The 20,112-nt window shown below is 45.8% G+C and overlaps 1 protein-coding gene across 3 annotated transcripts in view; it reads left to right on the top strand.

Annotated features, from left to right (window-relative positions):
* znf236 (zinc finger protein 236) overlaps window positions 1-20,112 on the top strand; it is a 70,986-nt gene that overhangs the window by 15,298 nt on the left and 35,576 nt on the right. The window contains exons 4-16 of one of the 3 annotated variants that reach the window (XM_084435665.1): window positions 321-499; window positions 2,409-2,536; window positions 3,963-4,135; window positions 5,087-5,212; window positions 5,883-6,053; window positions 6,983-7,178; window positions 7,381-7,653; window positions 10,779-10,982; window positions 11,862-11,994; window positions 13,379-13,639; window positions 14,337-14,488; window positions 16,197-16,298; window positions 17,104-17,243. In XM_084435665.1, the coding sequence (XP_084291791.1) occupies window positions 321-499; window positions 2,409-2,536; window positions 3,963-4,135; window positions 5,087-5,212; window positions 5,883-6,053; window positions 6,983-7,178; window positions 7,381-7,653; window positions 10,779-10,982; window positions 11,862-11,994; window positions 13,379-13,639; window positions 14,337-14,488; window positions 16,197-16,298; window positions 17,104-17,243 (2,238 nt within the window). Of the gene's footprint in view, window positions 1-320; window positions 500-2,408; window positions 2,537-3,795; window positions 3,826-3,962; window positions 4,136-5,086; window positions 5,213-5,882; window positions 6,054-6,982; window positions 7,179-7,380; window positions 7,654-10,778; window positions 10,983-11,861; window positions 11,995-13,378; window positions 13,640-14,336; window positions 14,489-16,196; window positions 16,299-17,103; window positions 17,244-20,112 lie in introns of those variants that run through there. The other 2 variants (XM_084435666.1, XM_084435667.1) reach the window with 2 other exon arrangements.

Consider the following 20,112-nt stretch of genomic DNA (forward strand, 5'->3'; position numbering starts at 1 on the left):
TTTGAACTTTGAGCATTTTTTACATGTGTACTGAAGCATTCCTCGCATTCCATTCATTCCTAAGGGGGTCAGATTGAAAAAACTTCTCAAATACATTTAAAAAAAAAAAGTGTATTCGTGGCTCAAGTGTGACAAAAGTCCTGGGGTCTTGGACCCCTCTGATCAACACTAAACGCAAAAAAAAATGTCCGTGTCAAAATGCCCCGAGGGAAGGATGAGGGTTAGCTGATTCCACTGGAAGCTTCTTGAGGAACTGAAACTTTGGTTACCTGACCTCTTCATCATCATCATCATCAGTGGCGTGTGCTCTGTGTTGCCAGAACTTCCTGTGCTCGGAGTGTGGAGACGAGTTTATCCTGCAGAGTCAGCTCTCTGTGCATCTGGAGGAGCACCGGCAGGAGCTCAGCGGGAGCAGCACACACTCCTGCAGAACCTGCGGCCGAGAGTTCCCCACGCACAGCCAGCTCCGGGAGCACCTGAGGACCCACGCCAAGACCAGGTGTGTGCAAAAGACAAAGGTTCCCGCAGCACTTTTGCATGCAGACACAGTTCATGTAGTGTAAAAGGAAAGATTTGTTCAAATGAGTCTGGTGAACATTTGGGAAGATGGGAAGTCATGCTAATTTGGAACAACATGAGGGAATGATCACATCGTTTTCAGTTTTGCACGAACTAAACTTTTAGGGATGAGCGAAAACAAAAGTTAATGGTACTCTGAAAACAAGCTGCAAAATGTGGACTCCGCCCACACGCTCTTCTGATTGGCTGTGAGTTTTGATTGATTTGATTAAGAGTGCAGTGCGCTTACAGAGAGGCTCCGCCCACACGCTCTTCTGATTGGCTGTGAGTTTTGATTGATTTGATTAAGAGTGCAGTGCGCCAGAGACTATTTATTATGAGACATGCCACTTCCTCAATCCTCAATACAACTATATAAGGAAAACCCGTAACGGCAAAGATGGCGGTTGTGTGCACATGTCCCGCCCCTCCCGCTGGTAAGCCAATCATCTGCTTTTAAAAGTCAAGCCAGGAAACATTTAAGCCTATCGTCTGGTTCCACTGGCGCATGCGCACAGTTGAGGTTTTGCGACAGCGGAGAGAGAGAGAGCGCCCCGGTCGCGCGCGCGCTCTCTCTCTCTCTCTCTCTCTCTCTCTCAGAGCCAGGCAAAAGTGTAAACAAGACTTCACCGTCTCCAAATTAAGCGCTGTCTTGCTCTCTCTCTCCCGCACGCGTATTAATCAAAATAAAACAACATTATGGTAAAAGGTCGGAAGACCGAAGTTTCATGTGAAGCATTCTGAGATTTTTTTTTTCCTGAATTACCGCTGGGTGTGATTTGTGCTAAAATACGTTGCCTGATCTTCTCTGAAATGCATTCCGCACATTCAGCTGACATAAAATTACTCTCTAAATAAACGAAAAAACCTATCCAGTGATGTAATGTTTTCTGTGTTGACACTAACCTTGTGGGATGTCCATGTCCTAACTGATGGGATAATCACACAACCGTATGACACGTCCAATTCGCGAACTAATGACTCTTTTGAACCGATTCATGTAAATGAATAGTTAAAACAACTTATCTATATAATACATTGTTATTACTGATAAAGTGCAAACCTGCTTATATTTAAATAATGAAGAACAATATTGACATTGATTATTGCACAACACCGGCATTCTGGATAGAGACGTAAATGAAGTTGGTGTCGTAAACTCTTGCGCATGCGTAGTAAAGTATAACCTGTGGGGAAAAAGGCATTTTAAACCTTATTTTGGGGCAAAGTCATCAAACTTTTTCAGCGATTTTTATCATATTTTACTGCTGTTTCTATACATGCAGTTTTTATGTCCCGGTGACCAGTTAAAGTGCAGTTCTGACTCTCTGCCCATTCATTTAGATAGGAGCCTGGTCTTGTTAGTCCGAAATAGCTGCCCGGAGGCGTTGCCAAGATGGCGGCCGAGTGGCACGACTTGCCTAAAAGGACTTTGAGTGCGCTTACAGAGAGGCTCCGCCCACACGCTCTTCTGATTGGCTGTGAGTTTTGATTGATTTGATTAAGAGTGCAGTGCGCCTGCAGAGAGACTCCGCCCACACGCTCTTCTGATTGGCTGTGGTTTTTGATTGATCTGGTTGCGAGTGCAGTGCGCTTACAGAGAGACAGAAAACACTCGACATCACACACTTGCTGACTTTGTAAATGGTTACACGTAAAATCTGTGCATCCTATACGAAACAACTGAGAATCACACACACCAATCACAACATCTGCTAGGAGGAGAACAGTATGTGCCCTAAACTCAGCCCAGGTCATGTCCACATCACTTCTGCATGTGTGGATGAAGTCCGCTGTCCTGTGTGTGCCTCAGCTCTGTTGCTCACTGTCTGATCCTCCATTATCTTCAGGCCGATCCTAACGAGCTCGAGGAACTACAAGAACATCGACCGGAGAGGATTCAAGAACATCTGCCACCACTGCGGGAAGACCTTCAAGAAGCCCAGCCAGCTCGTGCGGCACATACGCATCCACACAGGTGTGTGTGTGTGTGTGTGTGTGTGTGTGTGTGTGTGCGAAGCCCAGCCAGCTCGTGCGGCACATACGCATCCACACAGGTGTGTGTGTGTGTGTGTGTGTGTGTGTGTGTGTGTGCGAAGCCCAGCCAGCTCGTGCGGCACATACGCATCCACACAGGTGTGTGTGTGTGTGTGTGTGTGTGTGTGTGTGTGTGTGTGTGTGTGTGTGTGAAGCCCAGCCAGCTCGTGCGGCACATACGCATCCACACAGGTGTGTGTGTGTGTGTGTGTGTGTGAAGCCCAGCCAGCTCGTGCGGCACATACGCATCCACACAGGTGTGTGTGTGTGTGTGTGTGTGTGTGTGTGTGTGTGTGTGTGTGTGTGTGTGTGTGTGTGTGTGAAGCCCAGCCAGCTCGTGCGGCACATACGCATCCACACAGGTGTGTGTGTGTGTGTGTGTGTGTGTGTGTGTGTGTGTGTGTGTGTGTGTGTGAAGCCCAGCCAGCTCGTGCGGCACATACGCATCCACACAGGTGTGTGTGTGTGTGTGTGTGTGTGTGTGTGTGTGTGTGTGTGTGTGTGTGTGTGTGTGTGAAGCCCAGCCAGCTCGTGCGGCACATACGCATCCACACAGGTGTGTGTGTGTGTGTGTGTGTGTGTGTGAAGCCCAGCCAGCTCGTGCGGCACATACGCATCCACACAGGTGTGTGTGTGTGTGTGTGTGTGTGTGTGTGTGTGTGTGTGTGTGTGAAGCCCAGCCAGCTCGTGCGGCACATACGCATCCACACAGGTGTGTGTGTGTGTGTGTGTGTGTGTGTGTGTGTGTGTGTGTGTGTGTGTGTGTGTGCGAAGCCCAGCCAGCTCGTGCGGCACATACGCATCCACACAGGTGTGTGTGTGTGTGTGTGTGTGTGTGTGTGTGTGTGTGTGTGTGTGAAGCCCAGCCAGCTCGTGCGGCACATACGCATCCACACAGGTGTGTGTGTGTGTGTGTGTGTGTGTGTGTGTGTGTGTGTGTGTGTGTGTGTGTGTGTGTGTGAAGCCCAGCCAGCTCGTGCGGCACATACGCATCCACACAGGTGTGTGTGTGTGTGTGTGAAGCCCAGCCAGCTCGTGCGGCACATACGCATCCACACAGGTGTGTGTGTGTGTGTGTGTGTGTGTGTGTGTGTGTGTGTGTGTGTGTGTGAAGCCCAGCCAGCTCGTGCGGCACATACGCATCCACACAGGTGTGTGTGTGTGTGTGTGTGTGTGTGTGTGTGTGTGTGAAGCCCAGCCAGCTCGTGCGGCACATACGCATCCACACAGGTGTGTGTGTGTGTGTGTGTGTGTGTGTGTGTCTGAGCGTGTGTGTGTCTGTATTCTGCTGTGTGTGTGTGTGTGTGTATTCTGCTGTGTGTGTGTGTGTGTGTGTGTCTGAGCATGTGTGTGTTCCTGTGCTGCAGGTGAGAGGCCGTATAAGTGTTCTCACTGTGGGAAGGCGTTTAACCAGAAGGTGGTCCTGCAGACACACATGGGTCGGCACACCGGAGAGAAGCCTCACCTGTGTGTGTTGTGTCCCGCATCCTTCTCCCAGAAGGGGAACCTGCACTCACACGTGCAGAGAGTCCACTCTCAGGTAACACTTCTGCATTACCCAGCATTCCTGCATTCCATCAGCTTGTGTGTGTGGCCCTAAAATTATACTTACGTTTTTTTTGTCCAGAAAGCTTATTTCATTTCATTTTGATAATATTTTTTCTATGCTAGTTTTTATTCTTTTTATTATTTTATTTACCTTTAAATTAGTAGCACGTTTTAAAAATTTAAGCACGTTCCTCACATTCTTTCAACCTCACAATTTCATTCACCCTTTTAATGCAGCTCTAAATATCTTACTTCGGGTGTCTCCCGACCTCGTGTGGAAATAAAGTAATATAAGATGATATTTCATGACTCTAGATGGCCTTATAGCCCTATATAGAGCAAATGAGCTGTTCCTCTGGGTCCTAAAGTCAGTTTCTCTTCAGTATGCATTCAGATACACATGTAAACATTATAAAATAATATTTTGGTAAAGTTTTAGCATTTTTAGTTAGAATTTTGAGCATTTTTATGTTTTTCTATGTGTACTGAAGCATTCCTCGCATTCCATGCATTCCTAAGGGAGTCAGATTGACCCGTGATGGAGGGATCTGTCACTGTTACCACAAAACTCCTCGAGTCCATAAAAAAAAAAAAAAAAAAGTTTGTGTATTTGTGGTTAAAGTGCGATAAAAGTCCTGGGGTCTTGGACCCCTTTGATGAATACTACATTTAAAAAATATATATTTAAATTTACATTTCCCCCCAGGTCAAAATGAGTTACATTTACCTATTTATATCATCTCTATCATATATCGTCTCACACTTATACTTCTCGTTCGATGTGAAAAGAGTCTGATGGCAATGTTTTTAGGAAAGTTAATGGCCAAATAAAATCACTGCAATAATCACAATGTTGGTTCGTTTTATATTTGCCAACATCATAATACTAACTGGTTTACACTTGGCTGGAGTGGGACTGTTGCTGATGAGATCTGTGTTTCAGACGTCCGGTGCTCAACTCTTCCGCTGTTTGGACTGTAGCTGCGTCTATAAGAAGCTTGGCAGCCTCAACGCTCACATCAGCAAAATGCACATCTCAGTAATGGAGGTAGAGGAGCCAGCAGCACAGGTGAGATCAGTCTGAGATCATCTCCTCCCTAAAGAGGATTCACTGAATACAGCATCGGTCTTCAGTGTGTAATGTTGCTGTGTGATCATGAGGAAGCTCCACTTCTTCTCTATATCAGTGTCAGTGTTTCTGAACTCCTGAAACGCCTCCAGTGTAGTCTTGAGTTTCTTCAATATTCCTCACAATATTCCTCATTATAATAATTCATACGCAGAATAAAGGGGCGGGGCCTGGTTGAGTTAGTAGTGTGTTAAACTGGCGGTTATGGTAAGGGGCGGGACATTTCACAAACACACTCGAAGCGCTCGACCAATCACAACACACTGCTCCAGCCGACCAATCAGAGCACAGTGTGCTTTTCAGAAGGAGGGGCTTCATAGAGACAGGAAGTAAACAGAGCGTTACTGACAGACTGGGAAGAGAGGAGCCGCAACAATGGAGAATATGAGGAGAATAATCAACATTCAAGCAGGAAAACCTGTTCTAGTAGAGACCAAACACATCATCAAGGCATAGTAGATCCTCTTTAATGGAATATTTTCCATTCTGTTCTTTCTCACCTTACTTGAAATTGTATTATATCCCTTCCTAACCCAGGTTTAACTGTAGTGTGAAAAGCGTGTTGATCTCATGTACACCAGCAGCTCACCTGTGTTCCTCTGTTGTCCAGAAGGGGAATGCCAGGGTTGATCAGGGTCCCGAGGGTCCCGAGGGGTCAGAGGGCGTGACTGATGTCATCCAGCAACTGCTGGAGCTCTCGGACCATGTGACCTCAGACAGCGCTCAGGCTCCTCCCCCTGGACAGGCCATCGGCACGCCCATCAACCAGGACATCCTACAGGTACAACACCTGTCCCAGTGAGAGAGAGAGATGTCACCCAATCATAGCAGTGGGCGTTCACATCGAAGTCTTAAAGGAGACACGCCCCCTTAAAGGGATCATTCACCCAAAAATGATTTACTCTCCCTCAAGTCATCCTAGGTGTATATGACATTCTTCTTTCAGACGAATACAATCGGAGTAAAAAATGTCCTGGCTCTTCCAAGCTTTATAATGGCATTCAATGGCTGTTTCTGTTTTAAGGCCTTAAAAGTGCATCTGTCCATCATAAAAGTGCATCCATCATAAAAGTGCATCTGTCCATCATAAAAGTGCATCCATCATAAAAGTGCATCTGTCCATCATAAAAGTGCATCCATCATAAAAGTGCATCTGTCCATCATAAATGGATAGATGCACTTTTATGGACTTCAAAACAGAAACGGCCATTCACTGCCATTATAAAGCTTGGAAGAGCCAGGACATTTTTTTAAATAACTCCGATTGTGTTCGTATGAAAGAAGGGTGTCTTAAAGGGATAGTTCACCCAAAAATGAAAATTCTGTCATCGTTTACTCACCCTCAAGTTGTTCCAAACCTGTATGAGTTTCTTTGTTCTGCTGAACACAAAGGAAGATATTTGGAAGAATGTTTGTAACCAAACAGATCTCGGTCCCCATTGACTACCATAGTATATATTTTTCCCACTATGGAAGTCAATGGGGACCGAGATCTGTTGATTACAAACATTCTTCCAAATATCTTCCTTTGTGTTCAGCAGAACAAAGAAACTCATACAGGTTTGGAACAACTTGAGGGTGAGTAAACGATGACAGAATTTTCATTTTTGGGTGAACTATCCCTTTAAACAAGTGCTAAAGTCGTTCCTCAGGAAATATTATAAAGTGATTTAGAAATGCAGTTGATGAGGCTTTGTGGTGTTTTCCCAGCAAGCTCTGGAGAACAGTGGACTGACTGAGATCCCAGTTCATCCGGACGCTCCCAGCGGATCAGAGAAGCTCCAGATGGACACGCTCGCCCCGACCTCAGCTGGAGATGGACCCGCGCCCTCCAGAATACTCATGACTGACACCGTCCTCAAGAAGGAGAAGAGAAGCATCATCAAAAAGCCTCCGCAGATGCTCGGTATGCTTGTCATGTGATGAAGTCATGTGATGATCAGTTTCTGAAGTCATGTGATGATCAGTTCCTGAAGTCATGTGATGATCAGTTTCTGAAGTCATGTGATGATCAGTTCCTGAAGTCATGTGATGATCAGTTTCTGGAGTCATGTGATGATCAGTTCCTGAAGTCATGTGATGATCAGTAAGCGTGGTCTTGTTCTCAGGCACCATCCGGCAGGAGAACGGGGTTCGGTGGCATGGATGTCCGTACTGCTCTAAAGAGTTCAAGAAGCCCAGCGATCTGGTGCGCCACATACGCATCCACACACACGAGAAGCCCTACAAGTGCAAGCAGTGCTTCCGTGCCTTCGCCGTCAAGAGCACGCTGACCGCTCACATGAAGATCCACAGCGGGGTCAAGGCCTTCGAGTGCCCGTACTGCATGAAGTGCTTCTCCACGTCGGGGAGCATGAAGGTCCATCAGCGCCTGCACACCGGTGAGAACACACACACTCTGACTGACACACACATGAAGGTCCATCAGCGCCTGCACACCGGTTAGAACACACACACTCTGACTGACACACACATGAAGGTCCATCAGCGCCTGCACACCGGTGAGAACACACACACTCTGACTGACACACACATGAAGGTCCATCAGCGCCTGCACACCGGTGAGAACACACACACTCTGACTGACACACACATGAAGGTCCATCAGCGCCTGCACACCGGTGAGAACACACACACTCTGACTGACACACACATGAAGGTCCATCAGCGCCTGCACACCGGTGAGAACACACACACTCTGACTGACACACACATGAAGGTCCATCAGCGCCTGCACACCGGTGAGAACACACACACACTGACTGACACACACATGAAGGTCCATCAGCGCCTGCACACCGGTGAGAACACACACACTCTGACTGACACACACATGAAGGTCCATCAGCGCCTGCACACCGGTTAGAACACACACACTCTGACTGACACACACATGAAGGTCCATCAGCGCCTGCACACCGGTTAGAACACACACACTCTGACTGACACACACATGAAGGTCCATCAGCGCCTGCACACCGGTGAGAACACACACACTCTGACTGACACACACATGAAGGTCCATCAGCGCCTGCACACCGGTTAGAACACACACACTCTGACTGACACACACATGAAGGTCCATCAGCGCCTGCACACCGGTGAGAACACACACACTCTGACTGACACACACATGAAGGTCCATCAGCGCCTGCACACCGGTGAGAACACACACACTCTGACTGACACACACATGAAGGTCCATCAGCGCCTGCACACCGGTGAGAACACACACACTCTGACTGACACACACATGAAGGTCCATCAGCGCCTGCACACCGGTGAGAACACACACACACTGACTGACACACACATGAAGGTCCATCAGCAGGTGTACACACTCTGACTGACACACACTGACTGACACACACATGAAGGTCCATCAGCAGGTGTACACACTCTGACTGACACACACTGACTGACACACACTCTGACTGACACACACTGACTGACACACACTCTGACTGACACACACACTATTCGGACGGGATTAGCTTCACAATGGTAATTTTACCACAGGACGTCTGTAATATGACCAATTCGCACAGGATAAGAGATCTCAGTAAACTAGCAGAAGTGGGAGAGAAACTCGACTTACTGCAGTAACGACTGCAGTTCATCCACTGGCCACTAGAGGCCGGCTGCAGAAGAGACTCAGTCCCATAGACGTCCATGTTAAAATGTCCAACTTTACAGCAGAAATAAACATGTTTACAGTCTGGTGCTAAAAGTGGTTTTGGTCTATATCGCTAATTTTGCCCTTCATGAAAACTGTGAGGGGGTGAATTATTTTACAACTCAACCATTTAAATTATATTGAGCCTTAAAGTTCTGCATAATTAAGGGCGTGGCCACTTGAGTAACAGCTGGATTGCCACTGATGTCACTACTAGCCGTTTGTCTCCTAGCGTTAGCTCCACGTCACCTCAGCTAATCTGCCTCTTTGCCAATTTTCGTTTATCCGGTAGTGACGCTGCCAAGATGGCGACGGCCGGCTCTGCCCACTTTGGGCTTCAGAAACACTATGGGTGACGTCACGCACACTACGAACATATTGTTTTACAGTCTATGGTTGAAACTGCCGGTTATGGTAAGGGGCGAGACATTTCCCAAACACGCTCGAAGCGCTCGACCAATCACAACACACCGCTCCAGCCGACCAATCAGAGCACAGTGTGCTTTTCAGAAGGAGGGGCTTCATATAGACAGGAAGTAAACAGAGCGTTACTGACAGACTGGGAAGAGAGGAGCCGCAACAATGGAGAATATGAGGAGAATAATCAACATTCAAGCAGGAAAACCTGTTCTAGTAGAGCCTGAAAACTACATCAAGAGTTTAAAGGGGTCATATAATGCCATTTTTGTACAAGCTAATATGATTCTTTAGGGTCTAAATTAAAAGTTTGTAATATACTTTAATTAAAAATTCTCATTAGTATTGTAAGAAAACACTCATTTTACCTGGTCAAAAACAGCTCTGTTTTCAGCACGCCGTTTCAGTGCATGTGTCTTTAAATGATAATGAGCTTTGCTCACCCCGCCCCTCTGTTCTGTGCGGACACCGTTTGAAATAACAACACAATAACCATAACGCGTTGTTCTTCATAAATGTGGGATTATGAATTATATTGAGAACGTCGTACATAGAAAACATGCCGTAATGTACCCTGAGTGTAAACAGCCGCATTCATCGTGAAGCCTGCAGCAATCGATTTGCAAAGATTAATATAAAGATTAATATAAAGGTTAATAAAACGTTACACTCACTTCTTCTTCTGGAGGTGCAGCAGGAACACAAGTAGTTGGTACCGGTCCTTTTTTCAGGAGCAGCTTCTTAGCAAAACCAGCTTTACTGACCCTCGTTTGTAAAGCAGTCTGGTGTGTGAAATGATTCGCGCAAACATGAAAGCATTGACGTTGATCGTGGGGAATATTCCCTTCGAAAACAAACTCAGCCACTGCGTCTTCAGCGGTTCGGATTTAGGAACATCAACATGACTGTGTGCCTTATTACACCCAAGAACACCACAATCACTGAGACGGCATTCTGCTCATAGACAGTGCTCCAGCGTATCAACAATGACCGCGCCGGTCCGCGCGGGCTATGATTGACAGCTCGCTCACGAGCGAGGGCGGGTCTGTGTTGAAACGCTGCTGTCAATCAGCAGTCGCGGGAGGGGCGTGTGACGTCACATGGTCGAACGGCTTGATTTGAGACGGGAAAACATATAAGAAGATTTAAAAAAAAAACACTGGATGGATTTTTATCATTATATGATGGTTGTGTACAGACACTGCCAACACACATTTCAGTACAATCAACTTGTAAAAGTGCATGTACCATTATATGACCCCTTTAAGAAAAGGGCAGAATAGGTCCTCTTTAAAGGGGGGAAACTGGCTTCACAAACAGCAACAAACCAAAGCTCACATTTCTTCAACCGCTGCCAGATCAGGATATGAAAACAGGTGAAGGAGTAAATGATGTGCATCTGCCTTTCCTCAGGTGTTCGGCCGTTCCCCTGTCCTCACTGCGAGAAGTTCTTCCGGACATCAGGCCACAGGAAGACTCACATCTCCTCTCACTTCAAGAGCATCCACCACAAGAAACACAAGTACCCCCGAAAACCCCACAAGACGCGAGTGTCCCGGAGCAACCTGCCCTTGCCTGACATCCCTCTCCAGGAGCCCATCCTCATCACAGACATGGGTACGAGACCACCGCTCTGCAGAAGAGCTCGTCGTCACACACACACACACACACACACACACAGTCAAACCGACATTTATTCAGACACCTTCAACATTTCTCACATCATCTCAGTTTATTCGCTATAGTTTAGAAAATGGTAATAAAATATGAGCAGAACTCAGTTGATATTTGACTGGTTTTGTCCGTCCTTCTGTTAGACTGTCTCACACATGAATTATGTTGAATATCTGTCAGCTGTTAAATTTAACTACACAATTATATAATACCAGTTTAGCTCAACCAATCACCAAGCAATGCTTCATTGTGTTCAGTCTGTGTGTAAAAAGAGCATTAGCAATTAAAGAAAAAACACTTCAGCAAAACATGATCAGCTCAAAGTGTCTGAATAATGTTTATAAATGTCACTGGTAGTCTCTGTATGAAGAGTGTTTGGGTATAATATGTCAGAGTTTATTTTGCTCTCCTCACTTACATAAATGAACTATAGTGTCCTGAACACACTAGTGGAAACATATAACAGATTGTTTCTGGTGTCTGAATCATGTTTGGTTTGCCTGTATGTCATTGTTCTACTTCAGTCTGAGTCAGTAATTGTTGTGATGTGAGACCGCTTAAAACACAGATCACTCTGAACAGCCCTGAAGTCTTACTGATCTAATGTGTTGTGTGTGTGTGTGTGTGTGTGTCGTGTCGTGTCGTGTCATGTCGTGTGTGTGTGTGTGTGTGTGTGTGTGTGTGTGTGTGTGTGTGTGTCGTGTCGTGTCGTGTCGTGTGTGTGTGTGTGTGTGTGTGTGTGTGTGTGTGTGTGTGTGTGTGTGTGTGTGTGTGTGTGTGTGTGTGTGTGTGTGTGTGTCGTGTGTGTCGTGTATCCCGCAGGACTGGTGCAGAACCAGAGCTCTCGGGCCGCCATACAGCAGTATCTGGACATCGTGGAGAACGAGCGCCCGTATAAGTGTGGATTCTGCAGCAAAGCCTACAAGAAGTCGAGTCACCTTAAGCAGCACGTCAGGTCCAGCTCACACACCGATACACACATGCCTGCTGGTCTATCAGTAATGACAGGGGAGTTCGTGGAGGACAAAAAAGCAGAAATGATCAGTAATCAGTAAACCCTGTTTACATTTAAAACATGAAAATGTAATTTTGTATTGCCATGATTTTGATAACTCTAGCAGTTATGCCAATTCAGATGTTAACTCAACATGGCGTGCTGTTTGCACACACACTTTCTGAAACATAACCTGATGAAACACTACAGCGCCTTGAGAAGCACTTCTCCAGAAACAGATTGAATAGATGTAGTCAGTGATGAACAAGATGGACTTAAAGGTTTTTTTAAATACGATTTAAAAAAAATGTAAATACTAAAATATATTTTCTTAACCCAGTTTATTGGTCATTGACTACTAATAGTATGGCATTCATGGGTTTATCGCCCCAAAAGTGTAAACACTGAGCCTCACAGACGCCATTAAAACATTGAGTGTCCACTCAGATCTGTCAGTCACTATCAGCTCAGCCTATAGCAAGAGTTTAGGGGCGTGGCTACTGTAACAGGCTGAGGGTTAGGGGCGTGGCTACTGTAACAGGCTGGGGGTTAGGGGCGTGGCTACTGTATTAGGGTTAGGGGCATGGCTACTGTGTTAGGGTTAGGGGCGTGGCTACTGTAACAGGCTGAGGGTTAGGGGCGTGGCTACTGTAACAGGCTGAGGGTTAGGGGCATGACTACTGTAACAGGCTGAGGGTTAGGGGCGTGGCTACTGTAACAGGCTGAGGGTTATGGGCGTGGCTACTGTAACAGGCTGAGGGTTAGGGGCGTGGCTACTGTAACAGGCTGAGGGTTATGGGCGTGGCTACTGTGTTAGGGTTAGGGCGTGGCTACTGTAACAGGCTGAGGGTTAGGGGCGTGGCTACTGTAAAAGGCTGAAATGTTCTGTATTTAGGCCTTGAAAGATTAACATGTTACGCACTACAACAGTTGTGGCACGTCTATAAATGTGCCCAGTGCAGACGCATTGGATGGGTTTTATTATTATCGAGATGCTCATGATCACTCTAGACAGTGTTTGCTACTCAATTACTTACTCATGGCACATTGCAACCCAGCTAAAAGTATTCCTATAATGTTGGAGGTTTTATTGAATGTGGGCTACTGTACCCTGCTGAGACGTGCCTTCACTAGCACCCGTCAGAGCTGGGTGTGTGATGTTTGGGTTGAGAGAGACGTGATGCCTGTAAGGGGTGTTTGCAAAATATGCTGTATTTCTGTAATTCCTCTAGGTGCCACTAGTGCCGCAGAAACTACATACTTCACCTTTAAAATAAACACATGAAATTGAGTGTGTGAGCTGCAGTGTTCTGATGGTTGATGCGTGAGTGTGTGTGTTTTGCAGGTCACACACAGGTGAACGCCCGTATAAGTGCCTGCAGTGCAGTAAAGGCTTCGCTTCATCCGGCGTGCTGAAAGCCCACATCCGCACACACTCGGGCCTCAAAGCCTTCAAGTGCGTGCTGTGCGACACCACCTTCACCACCAGCGGAAGCCTGCGCCGCCACGTGACCACACACAGCGACATACGCCCCTACATGTGTCCCTACTGCCAGAAAACCTTCAAGTCCTCCCCTAACTGCAGGAAGCACATGAAGACACACAGGTGACGCTTCACGCCGCCTCATGTCTATTAAAGGGATAGTTCACCCAACAATGAAAATCAGCCCGTGATTTACTCACCCTGAAGCCATCCTAGGTGTATATGACACTCTCCTTTCAGACCAATACAATCTGGTCAAGTGTTACTCTTTCACCGTTAATCGATGCGGACGGACGTCCGTCTGCCGGAAGCTGGTTATTTTAGTCGATAAAGTTTTAAATATGGATATTTTTCTTACACAAATGATGATGATCCATTTATGATGAATAGATGCACTTTATGATGATAGATGCACTTTTATCATGGATAGATGCACTTTATGATGATAGATGCACTTTTATCATGGATAGATGCACTTTGATGGACTTCAAAAAATATACAGCCCTTGTAAAGCTTGGAAGAGCTAGGACATTTTTTTAATATAACTCTGATTGTATTCCTCTGAAAGAATAATGTCATATATACACCTAGGATGACTTGAGGGAGAGTAAATCATGGGCTAATTTTCATTCTTGGGTGAATTAACCCTTTAATGAACAAGCAAAGACCTGAAACATGTCCATCATGGAGAGCTACTCTTATTGGATGGTATTGTTGGTCATTCTGAATATGAACATAAACCTCTGCTCTTGCCATGTTCCTGGTATTAGGAAACAGTTTGGGGATTGTTTTGACTCGGCTCATGTTGTCATGTTGTCAGGTATGAGCTGGCTCAGCAGCTCCAGCAGAGCTCAGAGGACATGCAGCCGCCCGCAGTGGACACTGGGACCCAGAGCATGCTGGAGGCGGTGGGAGACGGCCAGCAGGGGGCGCTGCCCACAGCACTGGGGGACGACGGCCTGCAGGAGTCAGGTGAGGGGCACACGGGCTCTCTTCTCCAAGGCTGCATCTGAAATCACATTCTCCTCTACTGTATAGGAGAAGTATGTCCGAATTCACAGTTCTCATAAAAGAGTGGGCAAAAAGTCTCCCGATGACCTACTACTACCGGTGAGATTCAGAAGTGTGCATGCGATGGACACATGAGGCCACAGGATAGGATTTGTGAATGACGCTGGTAGGTCACATGATAATGACAACATGGCGAATGTAGTACGTCCAGATTATATTCATACTACACACATTCATACTATATAGAATGTACTTTTTTAGTGGTTATGAAGTTGTCACTTATTTAAAATATTTTTAAGAGAGTACGTGATTTCAGACGCAGCCCAAATATACTATTTTTTTTCTTAGAAAATAACTGAAATGTGCACTTTAGTTATTAACAAACATGAACTGGGAGCCTGACACAGAGGACATGTTGGACTGTTTGTTTGATGGTTTGAGTAGCAGGTACAAAAATAAACCAGCAATCTCTTACCCTGTGCTCAAGAGCAGTGAGTGATTTATTTGTCTTTTGTTGTTTAATTAACGTTAATGACACAGACAGCAGCAGGTTTATTAGACTGCTGTCCCTTTAAGACCGAATGCACAGATCCAATATACTGTATTGACACACACACACACAATTTTCTCCCAACTGTTGGTTCACTTAAGACTGTGTATCAGTAACATTTGCCAAGACAGGCATTTTGGCATAACTTTGTGTGTACTAATCCACTGACGCGTGATTAGATTTGAAAGAGAATTGAGTTCGATACAGTCTGAGAGACGCTCACACACACGACACATGCACATATAAAGCTGCCTGGCCCGGTTGTTTTGGTTGTTTTTGATTGTGTAAGGCATATTGATTTATCTGATGGTTTATTTATTTGTTTCACATGGAAATTTCTATATTAATTGAATATGGAACATGAGTTTATACTGGATTTAAAAAAAAAAACATTGAGGTTGTTGCCTCTTCATTTCACAACACTGCAGTGTGCCACTGGTTTGTGGTCATAGTGCACTACATCATAACTTAATTTAGATGGGAAGATGATATATGCCATGCCAGCAGCCATGTCACCCTGTAGCCCAAGACTGGTTGCCCACTGAAGCTAAGCAGGGCTGAGCCTGGTTAGTACCTGGATGGGAGACCTCCTGGGAAAACCAGGTTGCTGCTGGAAGAGGTGTTAGTGAGGCCAGCAGGGGGCGCTCACCCTGTGGTCTGTGTGGGTCCTAATGCCCCAGTATAGTGACAGGGACACTATACTGTCAAAAAGCACCGTCCTTCGGATGAGACGTAAAACCGAGGTCCTGACTCTCTGTGGTCATTAAAAATCCCAGGATGTCTTTCGAAAGAGTAGGGGTGTAACCCCGGCATCCTGGCCAAATTTGCCCCTTGGCCTCTGTCCATCATGGCCTCCTAATCATCCCCATATACTGATTGGCTTCATCACTGTCTCCTCTCCACCAGTAAGCTGGTGTGTGGTGAGCGTTCTGGCGCAATATGGCTGCCGTCGCATCATCCAGGTGGAGCTGCACATTGGTGGTGGTTGAGGAGATCCCCCCTTCTATGTAAAGCGCTTTGAGTGCTGAGAAAAGCGCTATATAAATGTAATGAATTATTATTATTATTATTATATAAAGCAGCATTAAATGAACAATGAAAATATGTATTTATCAACAGAATCGTTTGTGAGTGCGCAGCACGCTCTACCCGAACACATGAGCCAGTTTGAGACACCGGCGCTGCCTCAGCAGACCTTTGAACAGCCAGCTATGACACAAGGTAACACACATTGCACACACTTCTCGATGTAAATACACTCTCACAGACGTATGTTTGGGAAGCCAGTGCTGTCTGTGATACCTGTAGCAGGGAGGCTATGTTGCTGTCGTCAGAGATGTCCATTCGTAACTTGATTGTGGCCGTTTTCTTGCTTTCCAACTGATTTTGATTAAAAACAAAATAACCATGTAAACATAAACTATTGTTTTATAAACTTAGCTGCAGTGACACGATTCATTTCAGTTAGTTGGTCTGTATCTTTCAACACTCTTTCTGGTGTTCATTCATGTTTATTTGGTGCTGTAACTAGTAGTAAAAAGGAAGAGATGATCGGTTCAGCTGAGACACAAAAACACATTTATTGACTGAATTTCGTAGCATAAATTATATAATTTATATGCATGGCAAAGAGGCGGAGCATACAACATGAACATAAAATACAGATACACAAAATGTTGGTGATGAAGGCTAGGTACAAAGACAAGAAAAAGAGCTTAAGTTGTTGAAACGTCATGAAGTTTATCGAGTTAAGACTTATTTTGCCTCACGTAATGGTAAAGAAAGTTATACACTGAAATATGATATTTAAGAAATCTCAAATCTCACAAGTATTTTAATACCAACTAATACTAATCAAACACGCCTGAGCAAGCTAATCAAGTCATCACAGATACTAGAAAATTACAGGTAGGTGAGTTTGATTGGGGTTGGAGTGAAACTCTAGCCCTCCAGGGCTGGATTTGAGGTACCCTGATTTTAAAGTGTGTGTGTGTGTGTGTGTTGGTGTGTGTGTGCTCTGTTGCAGGTTTCACTATTGCTGAGGGATTTACCCAGCAGGCACATTTCTCTACGGTACAACAGCTTCAGGACTCAAGCACATTGGAGTCACAAGCCTTGACCACCAGCTACCATCCTCCCAACCTACTGAACGTAACACACACTGAGGTACAAACACCCTCTCAACCTACTGAAGGTAACACACACTGAGGTACAAACACCCTCTCAACCTACTGAACGTAACACACACTGAGGTACAAACACCCTCTCAACCTACTGAACGTAACACACACTGAGGTACAAACACCCTCTCAACCTACTGAACGTAACACACACTGAGGGACAAACTAAAATGTTGTATTATAAGTGTTATTTTTGTTAATTCACGAGCAAGGGCCACACCACAACCATGCATGCTGGAAATAATTTATTAAAGAGAGTTGGGGATGAATAGGGGAAGGATGAAGTGGAAGGGGAAAAGTAATGGTAGTCAGGTGATCTGTTATTGAAGAGAGTTGGGGATGAATAGGGGAAGGATGAAGGGGAAGGGGAATGGTAGTCAGGTGATCTGTTATTGAAGAGAGTTGGGGATTAATAGGGGAAGGGGAAGGGGAAAGGGGATGTAGTCAGGTGATCTGTTATTGAAGAGAGTTGGGGATGAAGAGTGTTGGGGATGAATAGGGGAAGGATGAAGGGGAAGGGGAAAGGGGATGGTAGTCAGGTGATCTGTTATTGAAGAGAGTTGGGGATGAATAGGGGAAGGATGAAGTGGAAGGGGAAAAGTGATGGTAGTCAGGTGATCTGTTCTTGAAGAGAGTTGGGGATGAATAGGGGAAGGATGAAGTGGAAGGGGAAAAGTGATGGTAGTCAGGTGATCTGTTATTGAAGAGAGTTGGGGATGAATAGGGGAAGGATGAAGGGGAAGGGGAAAAGTGATGGTAGTCAGGTGATCTCCTATTGAAGAGAGTTAGGGATGAAGAGAGTTGGGAATGAATAGGGGAAGGATGAAGTGGAAGGGGAAAAGTGATGGTAGTCAGGTGATCTGTTATTGAAGAGAGTTGGGGATGAAGAGAGTTGGGGATGAATAGGGGAAGGATGAAGGGGAAGGGGAAAAGTGATGGTAGTCAGGTGATCTGTTATTGAAGAGAGTTGGGGATGAAGAGTGTTGGGGATGAATAGGGGAAGGGGAAAGGGGATGGTAGTCAGGTGATCTGTTATTGAAGAGAGTTGGGGATGAATAGGGGAAGGATGAAGGGGAAGGGGAAAAGTGATGGTAGTCAGGTGATCTGTTATTGAAGAGAGTTGGGGATGAATAGGGGAAGGATGAAGGGGAAGGGGAAAGGGGATGGTAGTCAGGTGATCTGTTATTGAAGAGAGTTGGGGATGAATAGGAAGGATGAAGGCGAAGGGGAAAAGTGATGGTAGTCAGGTGATCTGTTATTGAAGAGAGTTGGGGATGAATAGGGGAAGGATGAAGGGGAAGGGGAAAGGGGATGGTAGTCAGGTGATCTGTTATTGAAGAGAGTTGGGGATGAATAGGAAGGATGAAGGCGAAGGGGAAAATTGATGGTAGTCAGGTGATCTGTTATTGAAGAGAGTTGGGGATGAAGAGTGTTGGGGATGAATAGGGGAAGGGGAAAGGGGATGGTAGTCAGGTGATCTGTTATTGAAGAGAGTTGGGGATGAATAGGGGAAGGATGAAGGGGAAGGGGAAAAGTGATGGTAGTCAGGTGATCTGTTATTGAAGAGAGTTGGGGATGAATAGGGGAAGGATGAAGGGGAAGGGGAAAAGTGATGGTAGTCAGGTGATCTGTTATTGAAGAGAGTTGGGGATGAAGAGTGTTGGGGATGAATAGGGGAAGGGGAAAGGGGATGGTAGTCAGGTGATCTGTTATTGAAGAGAGTTGGGGATGAAGAGTGTTGGGGATGAATAGGGGAAGGGGAAAGGGGATGGTAGTCAGGTGATCTGTTATTGAAGAGAGTTGGGGATGAATAGGGGAAGGATGAAGGGGAAGGGGAAAAGTGATGGTAGTCAGGTGATCTGTTCTTGAAGAGAGTTGGGGATGAATAGGGGAAGGATGAAGTGGAAGGGGAAAAGTGATGGTAGTCAGGTGATCTGTTCTTGAAGAGAGTTGGGGATGAAGAGAGTTGGGGATGAATAGGGGAAGGATGAAGGGGAAGGGGAAAAGTGATGGTAGTCAGTTGATTTGTTATTGAAGAGAGTTGGGGATGAAGAGAGTTGGGGATGAATAGGGGAAGGATGAAGGGGAAGGGGAAAAGTGATGGTAGTCAGGTGATCTGCTGTTGAAGAGAGTTGGGGATGAATAGGGGAAGGATGAAGTGGAAGGGGAAAAGTGATGGTAGTCAGGTGATCTGTTATTGAAGAGAGTTGGGGATGAAGAGTGTTGGGGATGAATAGGGGAAGGATGAAGTGGAAGGGGAAAGGGGATGGTAGTCAGGTGATCTGTTATTGAAGAGAGTTGGGGATGAATAAGGGAAGGATGAAGGGGAAGGGGGAAAGTGATGGTAGTCAGGTGATCTGCTATTGAAGAGAGTTAGGGATGAAGAGAGTTGGGAATGAATAGGGGAAGGATGAAGGGGAAGGGGAAAAGTGATGGTAGTCAGGTGATCTGCTGTTGAAGAGAGTTGAGGATGAATAGGGGAAGGATGAAGTGGAAGGGGAAAAGTGATGGTAGTCAGGTGATCTGTTATTGAAGAGAGTTGGGGATGAAGAGTGTTGGGGATGAATAGGGGAAGGATGAAGTGGAAGGGGAAAGGGGATGGTAGTCAGGTGATCTGTTATTGAAGAGAGTTGGGGATGAATAGGGGAAGGATGAAGGGGAAGGGGGAAAGTGATGGTAGTCAGGTGATCTGTTATTGAAGAGAGTTGGGGATGAAGTGTGTTAGGGATGAATAGGGGAAGGATGAAGGGGAAGGGGAAAAGTGATGGTAGTCAGGTGATCTGCTATTGAAGAGAGTTGGGGATGAATAGGGGAAGGATGAAGTGGAAGGGGAAAAGTGATGGTAGTCAGGTGAT

Source organism: Rutilus rutilus (genome assembly GCF_951802725.1).
Source record: "Rutilus rutilus genome assembly, chromosome: 17".
Lineage (NCBI taxonomy): Eukaryota > Metazoa > Chordata > Actinopteri > Cypriniformes > Leuciscidae > Rutilus > Rutilus rutilus.